General features: G+C 37.2%; 1 protein-coding gene across 4 annotated transcripts in view; it reads left to right on the forward strand.

The window, feature by feature from the left end:
• Positions 1–12780, forward strand: part of ralgapa2 (Ral GTPase activating protein catalytic subunit alpha 2) — a 164716-nt gene that overhangs the window by 15370 nt on the left and 136566 nt on the right. For all 4 annotated transcript variants that reach the window (XM_059520864.1, XM_059520865.1, XM_059520866.1 and 1 more), the window contains exon 2: positions 11788–11898. In XM_059520864.1, coding sequence (XP_059376847.1) covers positions 11788–11898 — 111 coding nt within the window. The remainder of the gene's footprint in view (positions 1–11787; positions 11899–12780) is intronic.

Here is a 12780-nt window from a genome sequence, read left to right on the forward strand (position 1 = left end):
GGCTCAACATCTTGATGTCCGTCAGCCATCGGCCCAACCCTAGTTAAAAGACATTTTTACCCCCCACACCCTAAACGAATCTTCATTGTTAATGTTACTGTCAGACAATGTGTAGTTTTTTTTTCTCAATAATAGCCTGTACTTTCCATCCGTTCTTTTTGAAAATAAAATAAAAATAAATAAATAATGGGATCAAATATGATTCCTCTAAGAATTCTTAATCAATTACAGATCCTCCTGGATAAATTATTATTATTTATTATTATTATATTTTTAGTAGGATATTACTGGTTCTTAGAGACTTCTAATAGGATTTTGTTTGATCCCATTAGGATGGGTTCCAAAATATAATTCATTTATATGGCTTTTCTTTTCTTTTTTAGCTTTTTTTAAGCTTTTATTACTATTAAATTTTACCAACATGCATATCAAACACTTGTCTTAAATTGTTAGTGTCACGCTGTACCAGGTGAGATACATATTCATATTTAATATCATGCATCTGATGTTCACCAAATCTATAGTTAGGAGCATCAAAAAGAAATGAATGTAACTGACCAATACAGTTCTACAGTTCAGAAGGCCATTAAAGTGTTAGGTTTATTCTGGCCTGGTCTGTTATTGCGGTTGAGCTTGGCAACATGAGCTGTAATGCCTCATTTTATTCTGAAATATAAAGACTTCAGCTTTGAATTATTCAGATAAAGAATTTGCAAAAGTCAACAAAGTGCAAAAAGGAAACAAAATGGTCTTAGCCATGCAAATTTTGTGAAGCGAATTCATGTTGGCTTGTGCAATTTGTGTGTTTAGCTGTCAGTTCCCAGTAGTGTTGGATGCCAATTTTTAGGTTATTATAAAATTTATTTTTAGCTTAGATTGACGATAAATCATAATAAAATTCCCCATGGTTAGTATTATTGTTTCATATTTTAATTATTAAAACCGTATTCAATTACTGCAATTTGAACAACTCAGGATAAATAAATACTGTCCAGCATAAACAACAGTTTTAAGTAACAGTTTCATATGTGCACTGCATGCAGAGTAGTTTTGTTTTGTGTGAAAGCAGGACAGAAAGCCTTAAAAACTCTTAAAAGGTTTTTAAGAGTGCTAAGGAAGTTATACAAATAAATCAATGAATGAATGAATTATTTTAATGTACCTATGAAGAATCTGAATGCCTTGAAAAGTTTGTTTTCATCTTTGCTCCATGTAATGCTTAATAAAGTGTTTTTATTTGCAATGCTGCAAATGAGGTTACGGGAAAACAGCTGTAATTCTGCTGTTCCATAAGCACCACCTAGTGTCAAAGAGTGGATTTACAGACAGTTGCATTTACATTGAGCCTGTTTGCAGTTTTTGTCTGGTCAAAAACAGACCGAATTGCATGCCCTGCTGCAAATTTTGGATTCTACACATTTAAACAATTCGGAAGGTATTTAGAATTATTTATGGAGCAGATTAAATGCATATTATCATTTATTAATCAGTTATCGTCACCTTTTTTTATTTTTTTATTTAAAGGCTGAAATGTGAGCTTAACCATTTTGTGAAACCTTTTCAAGGTTTTATTTAAACATTTCGTACAACAGATAAACTGTTGTCAGTCATGTGGTCATTTAAAATCTAGACATCATTAATGATATTGTTTTAGTGTTTATGCAAACAAAAAGTAATTTAATTTGTTGTTTGTTGGTTTTAGATCTCAAACTTGGTGAAACGATTTACGTGTCAGTAGTTTTTGAACATTTCCAACACATTTTAACCATACCGTGATAATACCGATGTGACGAGTGGGGCGGGGCCGAGAGCCGTGGGAACGGGGTGAGGCCGGTGGAGTGATTGGAAATGAGTGACACCTGCTCCACTCACTGGTCTCGAGTCCCACGGAGGAGCTCCTGAAGGATACAAAAGAGGAGTTATGACCGTGAAGGACGAGAGAGGACCAGGCCTGGGTTTTATTTTGTGTTTTGGTTTTGTTTGTGCACGGCAGTCGTCCGTGAGGGGCTGTCGTGCTGTTTTGTGTTTATTTTATTATTAAAGCTTCATTTAAATGTTCACCGGTTCCCGCATCATTCTTCCCGTCTTACAAACTGTTACAACCGATATCCGTCATAAGAAAGGTTCTTAACGTTACATCTCTAAACTGTAATGATGTTGGCATCAGAATGATGCCAAAAACAGAGATTATCTGTCAGTGGCTATAGAGGACAATTAAAGATTTTGCCTCTGCTTATGTCCATCATGACTTTGCACTGTTGTGCTGCACTTGCAAGGTGCATTAGGAAAAAAAAAAAAATCCCTATGGAGGCAGTTTGCACTTTCACGCAAACCGCTGGCTTATTCAGTCATTCATTATTTATTACATGAACATTACATGCTGTAGTTCGCAGCATGAGGAGAGAAAGTGAGTGATGATGAATGTATTTGAACACTCCCCATTTTTCACTGTATGAATTAAAGCTTAACTGAATCTTCTCACATCATACCCCAAAACCTTGATCTGTTAAGACTGCCAAAGGTGCTTCAACTATGTACGGAGATAAAGGTCTGTATACATGATGTTTTTATGTGTTTTTTTTACATTGTTACCACAAATAGAAAAAAATTAAAAATACCTAAGGCTGCAAACTAACAAATTGTGAGAAAGGAAGGAGGGTAAAGGAAGGAATACCGTGTGAGTTTACTGCACTCTGTGTATGAAAACACTGAAATGTTTTGTATTCCAATCTTGGATCAGTCATGTCATGTGGACAGGATCTTCCTTCATCCGTGATTCAGTGTGGTTGGCCTTGACAAGCCGGGATGAGGTAAATGGTTATGAGAGGGACATGTCAGGCTCCGATGGGTTTTTGACTTTCATCCCACTGGAGCAGTTTGACACACACACACACACACACACACACACACACACACACACACACACACACAGACAGACAGTCTGCATCTGTATGTGCCACAGACCTTACTGCTCGCTTTCGCCCATGTCATCTTTTATTTTGGCTTTGCCAGGACCACAAGACATAAATCTCGATATGCCTGTCTCAGATGTTGCTGTTTGATTAAATATATTGTGACGGGAGGAGCACAAGACAGACACAGTGGGCGTGGTCATTTTTACAGTGGGATATACTAATAGAAGGGCTCCAGACTAATTATTTTTACTATGAGCACTGTAGCATTTGTCTGAAAATTTTTAGTAGCACAAGCAGAAAACTTGCCGGCTCAGCATTGTGATGTCTATCAGCTACTGGCAATACATGATGATATCATGGTCTATCAGACCAACGCTACTAGCATGTTGGTTTAATAATTGTTCAAGGTCATATAGTGATTGCAGACATGACTTGGCTGTTATGGTGTCTTGGGTCAAAGTCTGCTGGTTTTAAAGCATTTTAGATTGTTTACCGTCATCATGAGCTGCTTTAAGAATTCATGACTATGTCGCTGTGGGTGTGTGTGTGTGCATGCAAAATTTATGCATGGGTCATATTGTATGTTATTTTTAAATGAAACGGGACAAATTTAATCTTGACAAACTATATATCATTATAAAGATCTAAGCCTCAAGCATCGACGACAGATCGCTGTTTTTCAATGGAAAGCTTATAAAGACTGTATTTGCTAGAGTTGTTCCGATTCCGATACTAGTATCGGAAATATCTCCGATACCACAACAAATTCTGGCATCGGCATCGGCAAGTACATACCGATCCGATACCATTTTCAAGACCTAGTTATGAACGCTAGCTTTGCCTAACCGCTGCACGGTTCTTCTTCGCTGCTCAGAATGCATTGCAAACACAGGACGATGTGCTGTAATGCCACAAGCAACCCCTGTTTAGAGCAGCGAAGAAGAAATGAAAACGCGTTAGCAGCACTGATCTATATATGACTGGATCGCTCATCGCGTTCTAAACTGCCAACAGACAGTGAAGCCGCTTCTATATTACAGATCAGTGGTTAGCAGTATGTCCGCTGTTTAGCAGTATTTCAGACTGGACCAACCAGACAGTAAAACGGCGACTAGGGATGCCACAAGTACTGGCACTTCACTACCAAGACGGTGCTGAAAATTTTAAAATGTGATGATACCAGCGTCTCTGTAGAACCGGTAGTAAGTTTGAGTATATTCGTTACCCGCAGCTGCGTTCAGTCGCTTCCGTGTTAGTCTAAGCGCAGGGCTCCAGACTGTAGCCGAATATATATACTAGTGTCTGTGAATATTAAACTGCAAAATACTATTTAAATATTACTCCTGCAAAGTCTACATCTCTGTGGGAGACGGGCGCAGATGCACGGGAGCTCGCTGTTTTGTGGCCTCTGCCGTGTGTCACTATATGAGGACATGAACGCATAAACCGTCACTTCATGAGAATTTAACGTTTCATTTGAGAAAACTGTCATATCATAAACACAGACATTCAAAGATCTTCATGGCGAGTAAATTGACAATATATTAAGCTACTGTTGTAGCCTACAGTAGATTTAGCTACGTCTCTATGTAGTAATAATACGTCTCTATTAATAATAATAATTATGCCTAGACGGTTGCTTGTTTTTTACTTGTTTTGTTGTAAAGAGATTATCTGATTAATATAGAATTTTTTATATTCCTAGACTTATTTGTTGCAGTTTTTTATACACTAATATTGTAAAACTAAAATACTAAAATACCTTTTTTAGTTTGCGGTGTTAGATTTTTGGCTGCATTTGAAGTTCTTTTTCGCTTAAGAAATTAAATAATATTACTGTCAAATTCATGTCAGATAATAAAAATACTGTAATAAATACAGTAGTTAACCATGTATTTGTTCATGTTTTATCAAGGGATAAGTCTGGAGCACACCATAAAATAATTCTAGAAATTTACACAGGGCTAGTAGTATATACAGCTGTATATACAGATACACAACCAGGTATCGGATCAGTACTCGGTATCGGCCGATACCCTGAGCCCAGGTATCGGAATCGGTATCGGGAAGAGAAAAAGGGTATCGGAACATCTCTAGTATTTGCTACATTTGCGTAAGCAGTATACATTAAAACATGAATAATGGAAATGCAGTACATACCAGATCCGTCGTAATAACGAGTCATAAACACATCCACAGCTGTAAATCCCGGTTTAGTTAGAAAGGTAAGGGTCCACTGAACGATATCTCATGAAGCACGTTTAGTCCAACAAAGAAATAACGTTGTAATATGGATCATAATTCCTTTGTTTACATTTCAATTCTCAGCGACATAACTGTTTGCGTCCGTTATGGAATAACTCACGGTCGGAAACTGCGTCTTGGTAGTAAAAAAACGGCATGGTTTTTCAGCTTACAGTGTCACAAACAGAATGAGGCGATCCACCGGAAAAAAGAATGAATGAAAGATAGGCGAAAGATAGTATATTTGAATTTTGGCGCTCCCTCGTGACGCGCTCTGACGCACCTGTCAGATGATGGAGGCGGAACTTATAGCCATCGCCTTTTTCTTTGTTTCTTTTATTTTTCAACAGTTTTTATATATGTGAGAGTGTGTTTTATGTTGAATGTGAATGTATCTGTATGATTACCATCTGTATTACTGTATGATCACGGCTATCAAAGTGAACGTGGAGCGGACCACCTGCTTACGCTTTCTGTAGTATAAATACAAGTAGTCCACGTCCGCGCTGTCCGTGTATGCTTCCGGATTGCTCACGTGAAAAGTATAATATAAGCTTTACAGCTGAAAGTCTAAACAGATTTTTTTCACAAACTTTGAAATTAAAAATTGTTAAACACATGAAGACACTTGCACTAAGTGGCACCTCAGGACTAGAGTTTAGGAGCTCTGACATACAACAAAGGACTTTGTTGCTATTTTGTGTCTGTACAGGTGCCTTTAACAGCTTCTTATGCGGGTCAAATTGTCCCTTGAACATTACAAACGTATAAAAAATTCTGTATGTACATTTCACAATCCATCAGTGTGTTGAAACTGTTTCTGCATGTCCCTAAATGAGAAAAAGTCAAAACATTTCAGGAAAAACAACATAGGTTTAATGTATTCATTGATGTATGTGTTTATGTATGCATCTATGTATTTATTCTTTTATTTATTTATTTTTGGTGTTAGTTATGTCAAGTGATGTGTATTGAGCAATTAAACCTGTATTATTCCTTTAAGGGAATCAGGAAATGCCAATTTCTTATGAACAATGCTGTCAAAAAAGGATTATAGTAGTGTAGCTGTTACTGAATGAGGGAAAATGAAGTGACCTTTGGTACGGTCGCGTTCACATCTCGGTGTTGCATAGCTCTTTGACGTCCAACTGTCATTGGAAGTTACCGATCTCTCTCTTGCTCAGAAACACTCAGGCAGACCTCAGGGTCAGTGTGTTTTCTTGGGCAGCAGGAAGAGGCCCAACACACTGAGGGTTGAAAAGCAGAGCATGTGAGAGGCTCTGATAAGAGACACGCCTGTGCTGTTATTGCTCCTCTTCTGCCCTCGACTCTCTGTGTCAACTCTTCTATGAGTGCGCCACAGTAATATTAAGCATGGGCTGCTATGATATTTTATCATTATGATAACCTTAACCTTAGAGCTGTGACGGTCCCCATCGCAACCATGTCACCGCAGTTGTCTACAGCTACCAGCGATAGTGCACGTGACGTCACGCACTCTATGCACACTGTAATAACTGTAATAATTGAAAATTGTTTTATTTAGACCATGAGTCTATGGTAATTTACAAATTACCTGAAATGCCATAAACAGCATTTCCTTTGAATTGGCAGGGTTTGAGTCCAGGAAAATAGTTTATTCATTCAGCAAATGAATTTTGTGTAGGGCGATGGACCTTGTTGGGAGACCAAATACTACATCACTGATCTGGAGTCATCTCCATTCATGTCACCCATCAGCGTTTGGTCTCAGTCTCCACAAATAAATAAATGTATGGGAAACACATCCCGCAGCATAACCGCCTGAGCCCAACTTCAGTCTGCTCATCACCTTAACTTTAACTGCGTTTACTGCAACGGCACCGCTAGCCAGACCGATATACACAACACAGACCGGAAGTTAACTTAGGGCCAGGCACGTGCGCGCGATGAAACCGTCTATTAGGAAGGCCATCAGCATGCGATTACCTAGCAATCTCAGGATGTACTGTCATTTGCATAGGCCTATAGTTAATTCTTATTATTTTTTATTTATTTCTTATTACTCAAATTATTCTTATTGTATTAGACATAGTCTCATAAAATTTTTATCTTCTTCAGATTTGAAACAGAAACTCATGAGACGTGTGACCTTCAACCCATTACTTTACTAGATTGCTTCAGGACTGATTTCATGTATTTTTATATGAAATATATATATATCTAACTTTTCATATTTTTGAGCATTATCAACTACTGATGATGGACAGTAAAGCCCAAAGGGTCTTCTTTCCAAAGAAATCAAAATTGTGTGTGTAGCACTCCGAAGTAAGGAACTATTAAAATTTTCAGCTGAGTCCCATTAAGGGGGGTCTGGTTAACAGGTTAAAGGTGACGTATCATATCAAGTTCATTTCCATGCATCTGTAGTGTAAACCCAGAAAACGTGAAAAAGAACAGCCCAGTATTTTTTTTTTATTTGTTAAGACTTTCTCTGCAAGCTTGTGAAAAAACGGGCACGTCAGATATCATTCCCCTATGACATAGAAAGAGGATCTTATTATAATATTACCACCCTTGAGGGGAAGTCGTGGCCTAGTGGTTAGAGAGTTAGACTCCTAACCCTAGGGTTGTGGGATTGAGTTTTGGGCCAGCAATAACACGACTTAGGTGCCCTTGAGCAAGGCACTGAACCCCCAACTGCTCCCCAGGTGCTGCAGCATAAATGGCTGCCCACTGCTCCGGGTGTGTGTTCACAGTGTGTGTGTGTGTGTGTGTTCACTGCTCGGTGTGTGCACTTCGGATGGGTTAAATGCAGAGCACAAATTCTGAGTATGGGTCACCATACTTGGCTGAATGTCACGTCACTTAATCGGCAAGTTTCCACCCTCGGCACTGCCACTGAGATTTCTCAAGCGATGGGACATACCAGTTCTAATGCCATGGCGAAAGTTTGAGTAAAGCATGCTAACTGTTCTGTCTTTGGCTGCACAGACGAGCACAGAACACTATTTTGAGTCAGAAGAGACAAGAAAGCAGTGGGATTTTTTTAGATTAATCTACTGTATATTACGCCCACTGCTCCGGGTGTATGCTCACAGTGTGTGTGTGTGTGCACTGCTCTGTGTGTGTGTGTGTACTTCGGATGGGTTAAATGCAGAGCACAAATTCTGAGTATGGGTCACCATACTTGGCTGAATGTCACTTCACTTCACTGCAGTGCTGCCACACAGATCCAATATAAACATGCAATTTCTTTCCCAGCTGTTTACCTTCACAGACATAACTAGGGTTGCGTATAGTTTGAATTTAACTGATTTTGATTCTGATTCTGCTTAGTATGATAATATCAATGCTAGAGATGCCATTTACAGTTAGAATTTTTAGTACTTTTTCTCAAAAAAATGTTAATATTCACTGGACAGTTACCAAAAATTCAGTGTGTCCTAACATAATCACCACTGTCCCAGAACAATGACTAAATCCACATTTGTCAAATGGTTGTTCTCACAGCTCTGTCAGTCTGGCTTCAGGCAGAATATTATTGCAGCCATCAAATTCATTCCTTGTCATCATCTATCATCTGTCCCTGCTACTATTAAAAATCAGGCCAGTGCCACTGCTACAAATTGGTTGCAAATGCCAGTGTTTCCCTGGAGCCAGTCTAACAGCTTTGGGCTGCTTTGATCTCTTTGTTTAGGAAAGAGGAGGTGAGATGTGAACATTAGTCTCTGCCAACCCTAGGATTGCAATGAAACCAAATTTTTCATTTCTGTACGATACTAAGCTCTGTTACCATGGTATCAATGCTCATTGTAAATTGATTCTGTAGGAAACATATTGATGAGCACCTTGATGAGTGATGAGTGATGAGATGAGTGATGAGCTTATTAGGGATGCACCAAAATGAAAATTCTTGGCCAAAGCCAAACAAAATGAATGTTTTTTTTTATTGTTTGAGTGCAGATTTTCCTCGCCCTTTGGACTTTGAACAAGCAGATAGCGCCGCAATCTCACACAGCAGTCACTTTATTTACTGATTTTTTAAGGCCATTTGACAAGTTTAGTCATCATACAGTAAGCAGCAACATCCACTCTTCCTCTTCTCATCGAAGATATGCGATGCAGTGCTAAACAGTCTCTGACTGTCTGCGTCTTTCTCAGACACTTTTAAATGCTTACACACTTCTGACATGTTTGCTGCATTAGTGCACCCCACTATTTGATTGCGTCACGCCATTGTTCGGTACAATTTATTTGGTCTTTTCAATTATTCGGCCGAACACCGTAAGGTTTTTTGGGGGGTTTTTTTCTGCTGAATAATTCCAGTTGCTGAACATCCAGTGCTTCTTTAGAGCTTATTATAAATAAATAAACAATTAAATAAATAGAGTGACTAATGTAGCAACTGGCCAATGCAGACTGACTGAAATACCCTTGGATACACATGAAGGGTAGGAGCACCTACTGGAAATCTACCAGTGACCTTACAGAGACGTCAATGACCTTAAGAAGCCATCTGCTCTCACTCCATCTGATCATCTATTCTATCTGAACATCAGCAAGGAGAAGATCTGTTCATTTCAGCTTTAAATATGTTTGGACCAATAAGATAAGCATCTGGGTCATGAGTTTGGAAACGGTTTTCTGAAAATGTAAATATTAAAATGTGTGCTGCCTCAGGATGTGCTACCAGCAGTTCAGATTGTCACATTTTAAGTTAAAGCCCCAAGCTTTAAACCTAACCTTGAAGCCATGTGAATATAGCATTCAGACACTGATAATGTTACTCTCAGTGTACAAAGAGCATGTGCCGTACAAGTGATATGAAAAGTAATTAAAAAAAAAAGAAAATAAGTTACAGGTGAGCCAAAAAATATTAATGAAGTTTGTTCTCATTTTAATTTTTTAAATTATATTTGTCATATATATTAAAACACTCTCTACATTACATCTCTAATCTCTTTTGTGCAATTCCTAATAAACTAAACACAGACTGAACACTTAATTTCCCAATATTAATTCCAAAATTTTAAGTTACAAAACCTAAATTCAAGTTAAGTTAAAAATTGTAATATAATAATAATAATAATAATGATAACAATAATAATAAAAAAGAAAAAGAAACTTTTTTTTTTGGAAGCAAAATTTCAGGACCAAGGTTTTATACATGCACTTATTCAGCAACCACAAACATTATAGTCAAGATATAGCAAATAGCACAAGTGGCCTCATGTGATGGTACTGGAACTGAGCTGTGATGGTGGCAGATTTTTACCATTGGTAATGGACCAACTAACGTCAGTAGTATAACATTTTTAAACACAATGAGGCACTATTAACAAATGTGCATGTTTATTAGCACTTCCGTCAGTGAACATGCAGTCTGCAAAAAAGTAAAACTAATATGTCTGACATATGTCTAATACTGTATACACTGATTGTGGCGTGGCACGAGTCACGACAAATCCCCAACAGTAAACTGCCTCGTCCTTTTTATGAGGTACTGACACAAAGTTCAAATGTAGTCAGACTTAACCTGTCGCTTCTGGTGTAAACATGGTTCACTGTTCCACACCAAGCAGGTGCGTTAACTCAAGATCGGTGATGTAGTATTTGGTTTCCCAACAAGGTCCATCGCCCAACATGAAATTAATTTGCTGAATGCAGAATAAACTATTTTCCTGCAATCAAACCCACCGATCTAAAGAAACGTTTAAGGTGATTTGTGAATTAGCATAGACTTACAGTTTAAAAAAACAATTTGTGACTGTTACTGTTATAACAATTGCATACAAACTTTGTATGTATTTATGTAATCTTTGGTATTATGATTTTTTTATAGAGTCTGTGACGTCACGGTTGTCACTGTGACCATCACAGCCCTAACTGTATTACAATTTATTTGAGCAGAATATCACACAAGAGATGAGGAAAATGTGACCTGATTGGGGAACTTAAACTCTTGGTATATGGCAACCCCAAACATAAAACCTTGTGGAGGCTTGTTGTCAATGCAAAATAATGAATATGCCCCCCGCCCCCAAAAATAAATAAATAAATAAGGACAATAAACCAGCGGCTCTTTATAGTTGCTTGCTTACTGTCTATTAAAATGATTATGATTAATTACTCGGGAAGCCATAGTGATCACCAATAAGATAAATTAATTAATTAATTAAATGGACAGCCCTATTGCATTACAGTATATATCTATTCCATGATGTCAGTTTATTAAAGGTGAGCACGATTTCTGCTGTTAAACCAGATTTAAAATGTCCTGTTATTAAAATCTTTAAAAACAGTTCATCTAGATAATTAATTCACCATTGTTTTGGTGTCATTGTCAGAAGACTTGGTACTCTTCTGTTATTCCCAAAAATTCAGTGTAACCTGCGTTATATTAGTTATTTATTTATTTATTTATTTTTTGCAGACATAGTATATTGAGTTAATTTTATAATTTCACGAACGCTTATGTCTGGATTAAATCCACTGTCTACATGCACATTCATATCTTAGATTTTTTTTGTTCAGTATTTAATTATACCATATTATACAATCTAACTCTAATGTTTCAGTCATGCACATATTGGACTTAGTGTCTGTTCCTGTCTAATTCTTTATTTTCTGCTTGTTTTCTCCACAGATATTACTGACAGGAATGAACTGAAGGCATTTTTTGAAACCAACTGCTCACAGATTTATTTTATCTTCTATGAAAATTTCATTACACTGGAAAGTAACTTAAAGCAAAAAGGTAAGATATGTTTGTATGCTGTATACTGTATACATAACCTTTACCTTTTAAGAGCAAATTAAACTGTTGCTATCCCTAAATCTAAATATAGTTGGAGACAGCAATCTAAAATTAAATATCTACTGTTTACTAATAAATATGCATATATATAATCACTTACTGATATATAAAACAAGAAATCACCACCAACAGCCAATAACTGATGTGTAAACACTTGTTTAGTATTTTATTTATTATTAGCAATCTAGAGCAGCAGTTAAAAGCAGAAAAGAAGAGAAAGAGAGCACTATATTTTTGTAGTAAGTGATAGATTGTTTACTTTGCACCCACTGCAAAAAACTCCACATTTTGAAAACGTATCTTTTTATTGAGTTGTAACATACAACGCGATCAGTTTGATTCAAGTCCTATGAGCATGTGCTTTTAATGAATTATTCAAAATAGACCCAAGAACTGATGATATACCATTTGAATCAGACGAATGGCCGGGAGGTTATGCACATCATTACTATTAATGAAATGTTTTTGATTAAAGATATTTTGATGAAACCAGTAAACTGTAGTGCGTTGGTAGCGCTTTAGTTAACCAAACGCATCCTACATGAAATTTTCGCATCTGTTTTTCCATATTCAACATCCTTTCCTATCAAAATGCATGCTACGGATGCAAAAACGCAGAAAATCGAAACTGATCCGAATTTTTTTTTTTTTTATGACGGATGAAAGTTTCGCAAGCAGTGTGTAAACATTAATGACACACAGTGAGGTCGTATTTATTTTTCAACGTGCGAAAATTTCGGATGAAAATTTCGGGCTCTGTGTGCAAAGAGCTTTAGCCTTGAATGTGTGACTCTTGTTGAGTATGCACTCATCCTGTAGTGT

Source organism: Carassius carassius, chromosome 32 (genome assembly GCF_963082965.1).
Source record: "Carassius carassius chromosome 32, fCarCar2.1, whole genome shotgun sequence".
NCBI lineage: Eukaryota > Metazoa > Chordata > Actinopteri > Cypriniformes > Cyprinidae > Carassius > Carassius carassius.